A 17,033-nucleotide genomic window follows, 5' to 3' on the forward strand; every position below is an offset into this window, starting at 1 on the left:
AGCTGCAGTCTATGGCTCCTGGTCAAAGACTGAGGCTGCAATAGGTAGGTGAGATGGAAGGCAATTTTAAAATGGGGGAACCAAGGGGTGAGGGGTAATTGCAAATGGAGGCCCTAGGAAAAGCTGGTTCCAATTTGAACCTGAAGCCCAGAGGAGCAGGAATAAGCCTCTGGAACAACAACAAAAATGAACAGAGCAGGGGGTCACCATCCAGCCGAACAGTGAGGCGAGCAGACATTTGGTTCACCGGGTGATCTCACTTTCCCCCGGTCCTGAGAATTCCTTCATGAAATGCTGTGCCGTACCCAAGCTGGGCTCGGCTCTGCAGGCAGTTATTCCACAGGAGCCAGCTGAGCAACAGGGAAAACCGCGCCCTGCGTTGCTATTAGCAAGTCCTTACCTGTTAGTTTAGTCTGCTGGGTTCATGCCTGTGTTTTCTTTCACCTCCAAGACTCAATGTGCTTTTCCTTTTCAGCTTTCTCACACTGTTCCGTTTTTTGTTTTTTTTTTAATAAAACTCAAGTATCTCATGCATGGGCTCCTTCCCATTGGCACCTGGCATGAGGGTGCACACCCTTGGGCGTAAGGTGCACCTTTATTTCTGAGATGTCGTTGGAAATGGTTGTGGGACAGGTCTGTAGAGGATTGTTCTCCAGTAGTGACAGGGAAAGGTGCAGTGTGTGACCTTCCTTTAGGATAAGATTTACATTTGTTTCTTTTGAAACAAATGTAAATCTTATCCTAAAGGAAGTTCCTCTTCCCTCTTTATCAGTCTAGCACTTTTCTAGATGAAAACAGTTACGGTAACCAAATAATAATACCGGCTCCTTTTCTGTGTCATGGAGACAAGTCTTCTAAGTTGACGGGACTATCAACCCAACATTCCGGATGGGTCGCATTAGCTTCTTTTGTGTAGTGAACTGAAATGTAAACGGTTACCTCCTCATCGTACATTCTTCTAGGATGTGTATTTTTTTTCTGTGGTAATCTCCTCCATGTTCCTTAAAGCCAGGACTCTCTTTTTCAACCATTCATTTTTTTGGTGGTGGATTTGGGTTTGCCCGAGGACTTGTAAAATGTTGTGATGCTCCCATTCGTTGTGCTTCCTGAGGGAAGAAAGCTTATGAGAGCACCGTGTCCATGTGTGTCCAAGTGTTCCCTCTTCCCTTCCCCCCACCTTCCATCCACTTCAGATTTTCAGGACATGTCAGAAGGTTTAAAAGTCATCCTGAAAAGGATGCTTGCAGGAAAATAGGCCTGTACTTAGTTACTACTTCTTGTTAGTAATGTAATTATGTACTGTACTCTGTTATCCTCCGAGGTCTGACATGGCTATTGCATACAGACTGCTTAGGCAGCCAGGCTTCTCATTGTTTACCTTCTTGATGCATTCGAGTGTTTTTATAAAATATTTTAGGGCAAAATGTATTGACAGGCTTAGAAACCAGACGAATGTGCTCCTGAGTCCTGGTAAAGCTTTGAGAAGTTGCTGGCTACTGTAGACCGTGCCCCGGGTGGGGGAGTGGGTTGAAGGTAGAAGTGGTCTTACTTGCTTTTGTAGCCCCGCACGTAGAGTAGGAGCATGTTCTCCCTTCAGCTGGAGCCTACGCAAGCCCCGTGGCGCGACCTAACTTAACATTCTTCTTCTTGCTCCAGGTGGTGGCCCTGGGAGACGTTCCTGACGGTACATTAGTCACGGTGATGGCCGGAAACGATGAGAACTATTCGGCGGAGCTGCGGAACGCCACCGCCGCCATGAAGAACCAGGTGGCCAAATTCAACGACCTGCGCTTCGTGGGCAGAAGTGGCCGAGGTAGCTTTTCGTACTTTTCCCTTTAATGCCATAGAAATAAAAGAACCAAGCCCCACTCGATCATTGAAACCCTTTAGTCCATCTAGCCCTATGTACGATTCACATCTGAAAGCAGAGCTGTTGGCCAAACCAGCGAAAAGAACAGAGAGAAAAAAAAAAAAAGCCAGAGCAGCAGAGCCTGCAAAGACCCAGGGCTGCGAGTTTAGAAGCCGGTGGCTTAGAATCCTGAGGACAGGAAGCAGTGCAAAGTGGCCCACGTGTAGAGGTCCACACAGATGACTCCCGGCGCCTCTGCGGAGGGCAAGTGACAGACGATTTAGGAAAGGCAGATTCAATGTCGGGTCCGCAACACGTAAGAGTTTTCCGGGAACCGGTGGGGTCCGCACGAGATCTCCCCCCCCCCAACAAGACGTCCGCTAGGCCAGTGCGGACTTTTCTGCCACGTCACACCGGGCCACCAGCCTGGAACCGTTTTGAACCGTGGCCCCATTGCCTCCCCCCTCCACTGTAGCCAAAGTGGGCTGTTGCTGTCCCTAACCCAGTAACTTTTTTTTTTTTTTAAAGAAAATCCAAACTGGATTAAGTGAGGCTTAAAGGGGCTGAGTGAAAACATGCATCTCCATCCCCACTCCGTTCTTGCTGGCCCATGGGTATCCTGTTTTCTGACGTGACGTCTCTCTCTAGTGATGGTGGCTTGTGTGGTGGCGGCATGTTGCCCTTCTCTTTCCCTGCTGAGGACGAGGCTGGTTGTCTGCCGACCTCCCGCTGCAGATCTTCGTGCTAGAGAGGAGATAAAGGCAGTGCGAGGGATAAACGGGGGCCGTATGGAATACCCCTGGCACATTGCTTTAAACCGGCTGTTTCCTGATATTATACATCAGCATTGCCTGTGAGTGCTGTTTGCTGCCTCTGGCTATTCGGGGAGGGGGTCGGGGAGACGTGATTAGCAGGGAAGTGTCTAAAGAGCTGGATTTTAGGCCGAGCTGTGGTTCTGCCAGAGCTGAGCGAGTCAGTCTTGCAGAGGTTTGGGCCGTATGGACACTGATGGGGAAAACAGCCTTGTTTTGTGTGAGTATTGTGGCAATGCTGGGGTGTGTATGTGAAGCAAGGTGACGGGCAGAAAGGTTTTTTTTTTTTATGGGTGATGGCCAGTAACATTCAGTGAATGTTGGCTTTGATTGGCCGGCGGGGACTGCGCTTCCGGTCCCTTACGTTCTGGGCTCCTTGCATATCTGCATCAAAGCCCTGCGGCTCCACGTCGTCTGATCTGGCTACAGCGTGCGCCGGAGTCGCCTATTAATCCTTCGCAATCGGAGGGGGTCCGTTGTTGGCAAGGGCTCTCGGGGATTTGGTTTTGCTTCCGGTTGTTTAATTTAACTCCCGGAAATTCTTTTTTGGAGCCCTTGCAGATGCAGAAGTGTAGACATGTGACTGACGGATGACTCTGGCCAGGATTTGCGCCCTCCTTCCCCGGCAGCTGTTGCTTGGATTCCCCTGTGGCCTTGAACTCCCTCAGATGCCCGCCAGCTGCATCATACTGAGGTGGCGTCAGAAGGGTCGTGCTTGGTTCTAGGTGGTGCCGAGGAATCGGGGTGGGAAGTGACTCAGAACCAAGAGACGGGCTGAATGTATGACATGCATGCAGTCCATTCCCCATCCATGTGCTTAAGCTTAAATTATGGGCCGGGTAACGGGGAGGGAAGCCAGAGCTGTGGAGAAGAACAAGTTGCAGAGAGACCAACGTGTGTGTGTGTGTGTGTGTGTGTGTGGGTCCTGGAATGAGACCTGTCGAATACGTTTCCTGACCGATGATTAAGGGCGTCAGGAGAGGTTGACGCCCCTCCCACTTTTCCCCTCTGGTTTCACTGCCCTTGTAGACATGAGTGATCAGTCAGTGCTTATGGTGAAGCTTTTAACACAACACCCTCTGAAGTTTACTTTTTTTTTTGTACCTTCCCCAAAACAGTTCCCGCACAGACAGCTGGAATGGCCCAGCCCTGCTATCGAGGAGTTAGGAGCTGCAGTAGGCAGAATTATAAGTCGGGGAGTGAATAACTCGTGCAGTCATGTACTTAGGACAACCTTCCACACTGTCAGGCCGATGCAGGAACGCACCTTTTTAGCCTGCATTTGTGCATGCGTTTTCTACGGGCAAAACTTACTCCGGATGCAGGAAGGAGTTTTGTGCACGGGAAAATGTGCTTTCCTCAAGGAGAGTAATACTTAGCGTCCTCGCGTGGAAATCCCATGCAAACGAGGGCATTAAGCATTACTCCTCAATGCAGAGAGATTGCATCGGGCCAGTGCACCTTCTTTAGGACTGGAAACTTTTAACACCTGGGTCAAGGCTGGAGTTAGGTTTCCAGCGCTGTAGAAAAAAAATAGTTAAAAAGTGAAAAAAAAAAAATGTCCTGGCAGATAAGTGGCAGCAACTGCAGCCACCGATTTATCCGTCTATCTGGCGTGGGTCAGCTCTGCATAGCCAGATAATTACTTTGTGGCAGCCAGCACTTGTTGTCGGGGATGGCTCCTCCTCCCTTCCTGCATTACAATGTGCGTTTGGCCTGGGCTGAATGCACATTTTACAGTTTTGGCACATTGTTAACTCCAGAGCATTAGCATATCATTAGCGTACTACATCAGGAATTAAAAAAAACAAATGAACCTGAGCATTAAAAATGTGAAACCAGTGCATGGTTTTTTTACCGCTCAGATTATTGCATCAGCCCGTGTATAAGTAAGAAATAGCGCACCCCAGCGTGTCTCTGCTTATGTGATATGTGCAGATGCCCGACATGGACATCACAGCCAGAGAGCAGTTTTACAAGCATTTCTCCCCCATCCTGTAACGCTGGGACAGTCTCTGGTGCACCTAGAGGAAAATTTCCAGCTTGCTCAGGCTTGCAGTGTGTCTCAGATTTTATCACTTTTGTGTTTTGTGGGTGCAACTAACCGGCACAGGGTAATTAACGCCTCTTCATTCTTCTGTAGCCCTCTGTAAGGCCTGCACATGTTAATGCAGTGTACGGGTTCAGGAAAAGCCAGCTTTTGGTGGAACAAAATCCTCTGCAAACCTCAACTAGCAGTGAAGAGATCTGGTGATGCACTGCAGCCTCCCTCCCTTCCTCACCCACTGCCTCTCTCTATACACAGCTTCAGTGAGCCCTCCCTCGCCAAATGTGTCTGCAGCTTACATCAGTGACTTTCTTCTGTCCTGCCCCTCCTCGCTGTCAGGACCGATGCACGAAAAACGGGCGCTCATGATTGAGGCGCGTCCATCCACCTCCCCTGGGTGCGCAATGCAGTAGGCAAATCGGCCGCTGCGTTAAAAAGGAGGCGCTGGGGGAAACTGTACGTCCCTAGTGCCTCCTCGGCATCGAGCGCCCTGGAGAAGTGGCTGTGCATGGGTTAGGAAGACAGGCGCTCAGTTTGAGCTGAACAGGTTAGGAAAAGGAATGCTCGTAAATATGAGCGTCCGTTTTCCTAATCTGACCACCGAGAAGATTTTTTTTTTTTTTTAATCTTACTCCTTTTTTCGGTTCCTCTGACTAAATCTCGCCATGAAATTAAGTGGGATGAACTATAGAAAAGCAATATTTTCTGCTTTTCTGCTAACTTTAGGGACTCTTCAAGACTTAACTCCTGCCCCGCCCATTGGGTGAACATTTATTTTTTACATATAGGAATGACGGCAGAAAAGGACCAAACTGTCCATCCAGTCTCCCAGCAAGCTTATGGTAGCATCAGCCATGCCGTACAGGTCCCCCTATGCCATGGCATAAAAGTTACCCCATACTTAGTTTCCCAAACTGTTAAAGTCAGGCCCTTGTTGGTTACTGACTGAAACCAGTTCCCCGTTATCTCTTATCCCTTGCCATAGAAGCAGAGAGTAATATTGGAGTTACATCACAAGTTTAAGGCTTGCTGGTTAAGCAACAAGTTACCCCCATCTTATTTGTTTTCCCAGACTGTAAAATTCAGTGTCCTTGTTGGTTGCTGTCTGAATCTAATTCCTCTTTTCCCCCTGCCGTTAAAACAGAGAGCAATAATGGAGCTGCATCAACAGTATGAAGGCTTATTGGTTAAGGGTAGTAACCGTTGATCCAGCAAGTTACCCCCATGCGCTCTCTTCTTCATTTCCATCCTCTAACCTTTAGGGCTCCACAGTGTTTATCCCATGCCCCTTTGAAATCTTTCACTGTTTTAGTCTTCACCACCTCCTCTGGAAGGGCATTCCAGGTACCCACCACTCTCTCTGTGAAGAAATATTTTCTGCCGTTGGTTCTGAGTCGTCCTCCCTGGAGTTTCATTTCGTGACCCCTAGTTCTACTGATTTCTTTCCAACGGAAACGATTTTATGTTTGTGCATCATTAAAACTTTCAGGTCTCTGAAGGTCTGTATCATATCTCCCCTGCACCTCCTCTTCTCCAGGGTGTACATATTTAGGTTCTGCAACCTCTCCTCATAAGTCATTTGATGAAGACCCCCCACCACCACCATTTTGGTTGCTCTTCTCTGGACCACCTCCATCCTATCTCTGTCCCTTTTGAGATACGGTCTCCAGAACTGAACACAGTACTCCAGGTGAGGCCTCACCAAGGACCTGTACAAGGGGATTATCACCTCCTTTTTCTTGCTGGTTATTCCTCTCTCTATGCAGCCCCGCATTCTTCTGGCTTTAGCTGTCTTACCTAAGTGGGTAATAGTTAATAACCTCATCAGTATGAATTTATATGTGATGAGTGCTGTTATCTACGCGCTGGTTTAGACACGTGTTTTGGACGCACTAATCCCCTTATTGCATGAGGGGTTCTGGACGTGCATCCAAAACGCTGCTCCAAGCGCGGGTTAATTAATCAGTGCGCTAGCCTGAGCGCACGGTATTGCATCGGCCTGTGTGTACTCGATGTCCATGGCTCCTTCCTTCTCCCTACCCCCCACCTCCCCCCCTTTACTGTTTCTATAGGCAGGCTCGGGCAGCCTCAGCGTGAAGATTTTATACTCTCACCTCCAAACGGTCTTTCTCCTTTAAGCTCTCATCTTTCTCAGCTCTCCCAGTAGGGAGGATGAGCCGACCTCTAGGCTTGGCTGCTCGTCAGCTTTTGACTTCCCAGAAAAGGAAAGAAGCTGGGCATTTTTCTGTGGAGACTCTCACATCCTCTCTTCCTACCTTAATATTTCTCCCTTCTCTTTTCTCCACTTAAGCCCATGGCCTCTGCCTTTAGCTCAGCCTTTGGCCCATCGCACAGGCTTGTCCAAAAGGGGTTTAAGGTGTTTCCCCCAACCCCAGAAAATACTTCAGCTCCCTCCCGGCTTTGTCTCTGAAATAGGAGCTGCCCTAATCCCTGTTCCCTCCCCTAGCTCCTGCCTTCCATGCTGCTTACTCTGCCCGCAGAGATGGCTTTAATCCTTCTTTCTACCTCATGTTTCAGCTTTTTTGAAATGTCCCAGCCCTTGCAGCTTTACTGATCTTCACATGCTGGACATGGGCTTTTATGGGCAGCCCCTACCTCACCCTACGGAGAGGCCTGTATCCGTGTCCCGAAGGAAATGCTGTGGGTGGTGGACGTGGAGTTCTCAGAGTAGGCCACGCCAGACGTCTCGAGGGCATCTTCCTCGCTCTGAGACCCCTGGCTGACTGGCCAGGGCTCCAGGAATGGCCAGGTTCCTCGGTTATCGAGGGTGAACAGAGCTGCCTTTTGCGGGGGTGAGGGGGGACGGACATTTGTGTGGCTGCACAGGGTGCCATGCTCCCTCCCTCCCCCCCCCCACCCGTCCATATAATGTCTGCAGGCAGGAGACTCGGGAGCGGTGCTGCGCGCGGGAGGAAGGAGACTTCTGTCTGAGGTGGGGGGGGGGAGAGAGGGGAGGATGCTGGGCAGGGGGAAAGAGCGGGGCAGAGGCAGAGAGTGCTGCTGAGGTGGTGCCTGGGTCCAAGTGAGGGTGGATCCTGCTGTGGTGGCATCCAGTGATCGGAGGAAGCTATCGTTCTTTCGGTCATGGGAGGGGGGGGGGGGGCGCTGTAGCGTTTGGCCTGCCTAAGGGAGAGAAGGCAGCTGAAAATGGGGAGGATCCTGGAGGCTTTCTATGAGCATGAGATAGGAAGGGGAAAGGTGGACTTGATCATTTGTAAGCATTTCAAAGATGGCTGGAGTTCCAAATATGATAACACTTATTGGAGGTCGGCATGCTTGAAGCATCTTCCACCCCCCCCCCCTCGCACCACAAGATCTCAGAGATGGGGGGGGGGTGGGAGGTGTGTGCCCGGCTTCACCAGATAACCCCTGACAACAGCAGTGTGCGGGGGCTGGGCTAGAACAGGTTCTGCGAGGTGCAGAGAGATAGCAGTAAAAAATGAAAAGCAAACAGGCTGAGAGAGTGGCAGATCCGTGGCCTGAGGGCCTCACAGCCTAGGTGAGGAGTCATGCAGTGGGAGGGGGGGATCTGAAGTCGTCTTAAGCCAGGTATCCAGTTGATTATCAGCGAGAGAGGCGCAAGGCTTAATGTGCGTTCTCTGCTCAGGAAGGTGTTTCATTTCTGGCTCCCAACACGTGGAAGGATGGTTGTGCTAAGGGGTAAAAGGCTTTGCCCGTTTGGGCCCTTGCTACAAAGAGATGGGGAGGGTTTGCCGACGCGTGTGGACTGTTGCGGGCGCGCATTCCCTGCACTGAGCGATAGTAACTGAGGAGCACCGCAGAGGTGCGGTGCCAGCTGTGCAGTAATGGACCGAAGCGAGGGTCTCACCGAAGGTGGCCCGCGCGGCACGAGTCCAATAAGGACGAGGGTCTGGGAAACCTTTTCAAAGGCCGCAGAAGACGTAGCGACCGGTGGACAATGGGAAAGACTCTGGGAAGAAGCAGCAGGCCTGAGCTTTGTGGCCAGGTTTGTCCAGCTGTGGTCAGGGCACGGGGTGAAGGTCGCGGTCTGACAGGAAATTGGGAGGGGCTTTTTCTGCCGAAGGGTCGGTGTTTCCTTCCGATTGCCGTTGGTCTTTCTTTTAAACCTTCTCCCCCTTTTAGCTGCCAGTGCTGCTGGAGTTTGCACGAGAGTGGGCGTTTTGCTGCGGATTAGCTGCCGTGCCCGTAGCCCTTGTCTCTCGAGACAGTGACACGCTTGTAGGATGTCACACAGCTCTCTTCTTAAGTCCTCCGAAGCTGAATCCCAGGGTCCCTGCTGCTTATTCCTACATGACTCAGGCAGTGTTGTGTACCTGGGTGATGCTGAGCTGTTTCCCTAAGGTGTTGGCTGTTTGAACTTCAGTGCATCACAGGTGAGGTCCTGCCCCTGTGTTGGCACAATCCATGAAAAGTGAAATGGTCGTGTTAAAGGGAACGGCTTCTGTGGATGCTCCAGGTTAGAAAAACAAATTGAGGCCGTGTTTGCTCTATGTATTGCAATGTTTGTGTTTTGAATTGCCACTTGGCACTAAAGATATTATAATAGCAGAGTAGATGTTGGCAAATAAGCACCATTTGGACCACCTGTATTTTCCCCAATTGCCCCTCCGTGCACTGCTGTAAGGATGTCTCCCTGCTGTCAGCCCATACACACTTGAGCGCCTGCAGATCATTGCCCCTTCTCCTTGCCTGTGTAGGCAAAGCCATCCTGCAGCCCAGCCTCAGAAACTTGCCACCTCCCCTGTAGAATATTTGGCTACTATCTGCTGGGTCAGCCTGCTTTTATTAGGTACACCAGAGCCCCACCTAAGTGGGAGCTGCGCAGTCAGAAAGGATAAAAGACAGGAACAAGAACCAAGAGAGCGCCTAGCATGGAACCGTATCCCATACAACTAGAGTGCCCCCTGCTGCATACATAGCATCCTACCCTTCCTCCCGCTTCTTTGTGAGAATGTACCACAGCCTTGCTGCCATTTCATGCTGCCTGGGATATTTGTGCCACCGCTCTGTGCGAGATGTTTGCCGTCCATCCAACACCCCTGCACTCCCAGTCTTAGCACTGTCCTATGTATATGTCCCAAGTGGGCTCATTCTGTCAGTTTTGGGTACTGCCACGCCCTCTGCTGGTTCATTGTTCCAGGCAGCCACCGCATCTCAGTATGAAGTGTTTCCTCTGTGCCAAGTGAAAAGAAAGCATGATTAAAACTTCCAAGATTTTATTTTGCAGTAGCTGAGGCGAGGCCCAGTGGATACAGCTCTGAATTGTGAAAATTCAGGGATTCTGATTCCTGCTCCTGCAGCTGTGACCTGAAGCACGTCACTTCCTCTCCCTGGGCCCTCCGTCCTAATCCCAGCTCTGCTGCTAGCTCGGCGTGTCCTTGAATGATTCACGTTTATCTTCTTAAGACCTGTTTTTTTTTTTGTTCCCTGTTGTGACTCTGAGGCCATGGGCAAGTCGTTCTCCTCTCTCTAGGCCTCCATTTCCCCAGCCGTTGCCATGTGACACTGACGGTGCTCCCTTTCTTCGCCTGCCTTTTCCCCGCAGTCCATGAATTGGGTTACCCATCCCAGAGATGGCCGCGTGCGTATTGTAGAGCTCGCTGGGAACCTGCTTGGGCAAATGCCGAGGGCACAAGGGGCAGGAAGGAGCACAACTCTCCTCCTGTCCTACTGCTGTAGATTTTCAAAATGGCACCGTCATCTCGTTCCTTTGTCCCACGGCCACTGAGGGCACCTGCTACTTATGTTTGGGGATGGGGAGGGCACTTCTGAACCTCAAGGTTTGAGGAGGGGGTGAGTCGGGGCATGAAGATCCCTTAATGATGGTGTCTGGGGGGATTGGGAGGGTGAGGGGATACTTTGGCCTGTTTCTTTTGTCATGGGGGGTGCTGGGGAATCGGGGCATCATAGTTCCTTGATCATGGTGTCAGGGTGAGTGGGGGTGGATGCAGAGTTTTCGGGGCAGGGCCTCCCCCAGTGCCAGGTGTCAGCCTTGTTAGTATTTAAGAGCCACTGCAAAGTAATGCGTGGGGGAGTGCATACCATGCTATTTCCCTCGGACCCCCCCTCAGGTTAATTCACATATGGCCCAACCTCATCAGGAACCTGTTTAGCATGCACACGAGGGCCTTGGTGGGCACAGGGAGCATTAATGCACGGGTCCCCCTCCACATGTGTTACATCAGCAGTGTTAACCTCTTTTGAAATATTTCCTTTACCAGTTAGACCAAATGAAACCGTTCAGCATTCTGGGTTTTTTTTTTTGTTTTTGTTTTTATTTATTTATTTTTGGAATTTGGATTTTTATTTCATTCCTGTGATGCTGCCAGAAGCAGTTGTCATCTGTGAAAGCTCCTCAGCCGTTCCGTACCTGTGCAAATCACTTACATGCCACTAGGATATGCAGAGAGTGTGACTGCTGGATAAACAGTAGAGGTGTTACCCTGGGGGGCGAGATGGCAAAATCCTGGTATGCTTACACTGTGAAAACAGCACGGACGGCTGAAGAGACCTCGGGGGAGGAGGGAGTAGCACTCTGATGCCCCTAAAGTGTGAATGATGCTTGAACAGCTGAAGTGGAGCTGGATTTGATCTTGGTGCCCATAGGCAGAACCGGGGTGGGGTTACTCCTTTGAAGCAACGCTGTGTAGGACCCTATTGTAAACAGGAGCTTTTCTGACAGGCACTTGGTACCTTTGAAATTTGTCTCCCCCCTAGACAGGTAATGTTTTGCTTAAATCTTCATCTGAGCTGCAGAGACACTCAACTAAGCTAAGCTGCCACATGATGAAAGCGCATACAGTGCACACGTTAAATGCATTTTTTTTTTTAAACCATTGACTTAATTCAGGGTTTTAACTGGATTTACCAGATAGCTGTGGATCATGGAGAACAGTGGGTCCTGTGGGCGCGCGACGGGGCTGAACATGGCCTGGCTCGGCAGGTTCCCGATGACCTTGAAACCATCTGGGAGAGCCCGTAAGCATCTCGGAATGACCCTGGAGACGCGCCCCCCTTCCTTTTCCAGCTAACTTACTGACAGTCTTCACAGCATCCAATTGCACCTCGTGCAACATCTTGCATAAAATGAGCTGCTGGTGCTTTTTTTTTTTTTTTTAATTCACCCCCCCCTCCCCCAAATCGACTTTCAAAACTGAAGTGAACTCTGGGAAGTTCCATAAAGCCGACTGTGACTATTCATCCTCTCCACAGCACAAGCTTGCTGGCACTGACCCAGGCAGCAGCTCGTCCCGGCGGTGGGTTTGTTTGCTTGCGAGGGCAGTGGGGGCCGCCTCTGCCAGCCTTGAAGCTCCTGTTCTGAGTGCGGGCATCCTGCAGGTGGAGGAGGAGCAGCAGCGTCCGCTCCAGTGGGAGGTTTGGATTCTGCTACGGAAGAGCCTCGGCTGAGCTGGGCCCTACCCACTGGGCACGTTCCTGCTCCTGGGGAGCGGCACCCCTCCCCCGCCAGTGCAATTTAGGGCCTTCCCCTTTCACCCAGGGTCAACAAGATGTGGGGGGTGCAGCGAGAATACTTTCCGGCCCGTTCATGTGAGTGGGGGTGGAGAGGAGGGCACGCTCTCCGTCCCTGACTCGCTGTCCTGGACACTGGCATGGTCCATTTTGATCTGGGCATGTGCGTTATTGATCACGGATGAAAAACGCGGCCGTAGCATTTTCTCCGGCCGCCTTCCAATCATTGAGTTTCGGTGAAAGCCCGGATAACCTGAAGCACTTAACCCCTCTCCCCCCCCCCCCCCCCCACTCTCTGCTCCGGCACATCTGCGACTTGCAGGGCAGAGTGATGCTCACGGGGGGGGGGGGGGAACTCCTGAGAGGGAGGAGGCAGAGCCATGAGCAGCAGGGTCCATGGGATCTTCTCACCTTCTGGTGTTTGTGGCTCCTTTCTGCCCCCAGCTTCCATAAGAGCCCTCCTCCATCTAAACGCTGCACAGGAAGCAGCGAGGAAGGGAATCCCTCGCCTGTACCCCCCCAGCATCGGGCGAAGTGACGCTGACCACAAGCACCAAATCCCCCTTCCCACTATCCTCGAAGGCTTTTCACCATGCCCCTCTTTGCTGCTAGCATCGTCGCCTGCTCGTGCTTTTCTGACCCGAGAGGAAGGCAGTGTTAGCTTCTGAAAGCTCCTCAAGAAATGTAGCAAGTTAGTCCTCTTTAAAAAAAAAAAAAAGATTGCTTTATTTTTGAGTTTCTATTTGTTAACTTTTATTTCTGTTCATTCACATGAACTGAGCTACTTTATGCATAAACTCCAGGAAACTCTTTTGGGTTCAGGGATGAGAAACCGAGAACAGGGCTTCTAGCTTTGGAGTCAGAAACGCAGACCTTGGCTTGAACGCCTGTATTACTGGGGTTTCCCTCTGCTTGCTAATATTTTGGGCGTGGGTGTGCACACGGAGGAGCCACGGTGCGGCAAAGCCACGCAGAGAGGGAGAAAACAGAGAAGAGGGTTCAGAGGGGCCGCCATGGCCACTTCAGGGGGCTGAGCCGCTGGGTCTGACTCCATCTTGCTGGGGACATGAAAATCATTTTATGATCACGGCCGGAGCAGGAGGATCAAACCTGTTTGAAGAGGGAGAAAAAAAAAAAGCCACTGAATCGATTCTGTCTTTTGGCTAAGATAAAGCATAAGGTCTGAGCTGAGGTTAGCCTCTTCTTGGCCTTTTGGCCGAGATTCAGAAACTCGGGGGAGGGGGCGGTAGGATTTAACGCTCTACCACCTGACCCCGCTGAGGTCACAGCAATTGCTCTTATTTTTATTTAAAATTCGTCAAACCCTTTAAAATTTGCTGTTGCAGTGTTTAAAAAAAAAAAAAAGTATTTTGGAATACCGACAGATGCCCGCTTGCACTGTTACCATGCTTTATGCCTCTCAGAAAAACAAAATTCATCCTGCCGCATTGTGTGCGCACGGCAGAGGAACAGTTGCAGAGCACCATGTTCTGTGTTCAGCCTAGACGAGGCCGTCGAGGGATCCCATATAATCAGAAATCCGCACAAACGATCCTACGGAGCCACAGCTAGAATTGGGAGACTTAGCAGTCAGGGATCCACACGCTGCAAGGTGCATCGTAGCCTTCATAGGAAAAGTCACTGCACTGTGAGTCAGCCTGTCCAGCCCTCCTGAGCAAACATTTATAAAAATTCAAATATTTACGATTCATACATACATGGTTTGCATTTTCACAATGAGCATTACATCTAACAAAAAAATAGAATAATTCCTGTGAACTGGCACCAGGCAGCCAACAGCTGTCTACCCACACCCACCCCCTTTGTTTTTTTCACTTCCATCTCAAATCTGCTGGGAAGCATGGGATGTGCTTAGGGTGGTAGCTGGAAGTGAGCAGCCGGGCGCTCCATGTGCTGTAGTTTGTAGGAATTTGTTTGCCTGTGATAGGGAGGCGATTTCAGCTGCCTTAGAAGTGCCGTGTAACCCAATAATCCACAGCTCCTTTCGGCTGGAGCAGAATAGCTAGGAGTAGAGAAGTCCAGCTGAAGCGGTGGTAAAAAGCACACGCGTGCACCTGCTAAGTGCAGTCTGATGCAGCCGTGCCAGGACCCTAAGCCGGTGGAATTCCTGCGGCAGCGTCCAGAATTCCCAGGCTGTTTTGTGCAGTGGTCCGGAAGGGAACTAAAAGCAACCTGACTGGCTGCCTCAGCTGAACGTATTGCTCCTGGATGTGTGGATGCCCGGTTTGGCTTAAACTCTTTCAGACCAGGGCGTTGAGAGTCATTAACTACCCTTCCACCCCCTCGCAAGGGCTTTACCACTGCCGTACACCACAGCGGTCTTTATCCTGTCGCAGGATATCTGCAGGCAAAACGTAGCAAAGGTTTGCTCCATTGTAGAGACCAGGATACTTTCCCTGATAAAGCTGGAGCAGTTTTTGCCACTAAGCTCATAATGAGAAATCCGGGGCCTGGTGCACCACATGTGCTGAAGCCCTGTGGCGTCCGACCTGGCCTTAGGTTAAAAAAAACAAAAAACCCCAATAGAAACCTGGCCTGGTTTACTGCCCATTTCATCTGTGGACTCGGAGGTCTTTTCCAGTCAGAGAAATTGGGATGATCTCCGTGAGTGCTGGGGGGGGGGGGGGGGGAACAAGAGCAGGATGGGCTTGGTCTAGCCCAGATCCCCCTGGAACCGATCCTGTTGAGTGATAATGGTGGCGGGTGATACCCCGGCTGCCAGGGGACAGACCTGTCACATCTTTCCCTCCTCCGAGAGAGATGGGCCTGGCATTGTGGTAGCATCCCGAAACTGTAGGGCACTGCGCCTCCTGGAAGCGCAAAATCCATCTGCTTCACCCCAGCCCGAAAGCAGGAGGCTGGCAGGTGGGGGCGAAGTAATGAAAATCAAAGTTAATCCAGGCCCCCCCCCCCCACCCCAGGTTTGGCCTGTGGGAGGAGTGGGTGTGATAAGATCTTACCTGTCCTGAGAACCACCCCAGTTGCATGACTCTGGCTTCCGTCTGTTGTTTTAAGAGGTGACGACAGCAGTCTGCTGGGCGTTTCTATCAATATTTACCTGGACCCCTAAGCACCCCCCCAGGGCAAAATACATTAAGAGGGAATATTACAGAGAAAACATTGCTGCAAAGGCAGAGCCAATTTGCATTTTCCTTTTGAATTGTAAATTTATATTGGGAGTTCTGCTGTGTGGTGCACACTTTAAATAAACTGTAGTCTTTTTCTTTTTTTTTTTTTCAGGGTGAACATGTGGCCCTGGGGTTTGGGTTTGGTTGTGCGGTTGATTTGCTGTTCAGGCGCGGCTTGTGTGGTGTGAGGCCTTCGGCAAGGTCCGAGGCTCTGCTGTTGTGCAACTGTGCCAGGAGTTGTCACGCTACCCGGATAAGTTAACCCCGGGGGTCCTCTCTAATAGGTGACGTCCCTATCTCCGGATAACTGTTGGCAGTGGGTCCTTAGTTATGGGTTTTTTTCGTTTTTTAATTTGAAAGATTTATAACCTGCTCTTTTCCTTCCTTCAAAGCGTGGTGCTTTAATAATTCTTCTGCCTCCTCGCCTCTCCCCGTCACCTCTACCTCACAATAATCCCTTCTCCCCTTCCTCTCATAGTAAATAGCAGCACCGAGGAGCAAGCAACATCAATAACCTCTCCTCGCTCATATTATCCTGCAGCACTGAAGGGCGCACAGCATTGATGATCTTCCTCCTCTCCATAAAAATTCCTTCTCCTATTGCACATGATACAGAAGCACCAAGGAGCGCACAGCGCTCACCATCCTCCCCCTCAGAGGCATGCTAAGGGGAGGGCGGTCCACCCCAGGTGATAACAGGGGGAGGGGTGCCATTGCCGCGGTCTCGCAGTGGCGCGGAAAAGTAATGTGCTGGCGGGGTTCCTACTCCCTGCTAGCAAAAGTGAGGCCCTGTGGTGCTGCTGGCCTTTCCCTGGAGACGACGGCAGATGAAGAGGGCCCTGTTCTGCACTGTAGCCAGCGGCCGAAAAAGACGTCCACAATGTGTGTGACAGAGCAAGAGTTGAGGGGGTGTGTGTGTCTGTGAGAGAGCATGCCTGTGCCTGTATTTATGTGTATGAGAGGGGTTAAAGTTTGAGCGCTCTCCTCCAATCCACAACAACCTCAGCATGACTAGAAATCTAAAGTTCCCAGGTATGGAGAATGAGAGATTTTTTTTTTTTATCCTTGTTAGTTTTAATTATTAGATGTGATGTGTCTGTTATTTTGAAATATTTTATTAGTGTTTGGTAATTCTATTTATCATCTGTTTTGATATGTTTAATTTTTTAGTATGGTTTTACTATTTTGATTGATTTATATTTCTTGATTGTATTGTTTTGAGGAATAGTGACATTCTGCTTTTCCATTATTGCACTGCATACAGAATCTGGCTTGTTGTGGTTTCCAGTTCAGTTTTTATCTGCATATATGTGTGTGTGTGAGAGAGAGGAAGTATATGTTTTATTTAGTTATTTTATATACCTTCGTTCCAAGTGAAGATCACAACAGTTTACAAAAGTAACACTTGTCCTTTAGGTCCTTACATTTTGGTGTAACACATAGTAAAATTGTGTGAGAGAGGGAGGAAGCATGCGTGTGGGTGAGAGATAAAGGAAGTATGCGTGTGGGTGAGAGAGAGACAGAGGAAGTGTGTCTGTGTGAGATGACAAATATAGAGAATGGAAGATCTTTAAAATCCTTATTTTAATTATTGGGTATTATTTGATGTGTCTGCTGTTTTGAAATATTTTATCAATGTTTAGGAAATTTTAAAATTATTTATTGGGGGGGGGGGAGTGCCAAAGGAAGTATCTGTTCTGGGT

The 17,033-nt window shown here is 50.1% G+C and overlaps 1 protein-coding gene across 3 annotated transcripts in view; it reads left to right on the top strand.

Annotated features, from left to right (window-relative positions):
- Positions 1 to 17,033, top strand: part of RUNX1 (RUNX family transcription factor 1) — a 210,509-nt gene that overhangs the window by 111,558 nt on the left and 81,918 nt on the right. For all 3 annotated transcript variants that reach the window (XM_029603520.1, XM_029603519.1, XM_029603521.1), the window contains one exon: positions 1,657 to 1,813. In XM_029603520.1, the coding sequence (XP_029459380.1) occupies positions 1,657 to 1,813 (157 nt within the window). The remainder of the gene's footprint in view (positions 1 to 1,656; positions 1,814 to 17,033) is intronic.

The sequence above is a fragment of the Rhinatrema bivittatum genome, chromosome 5, assembly GCF_901001135.1.
Source record: "Rhinatrema bivittatum chromosome 5, aRhiBiv1.1, whole genome shotgun sequence".
In the NCBI taxonomy this organism is placed as follows: Eukaryota; Metazoa; Chordata; class Amphibia; order Gymnophiona; family Rhinatrematidae; genus Rhinatrema; species Rhinatrema bivittatum.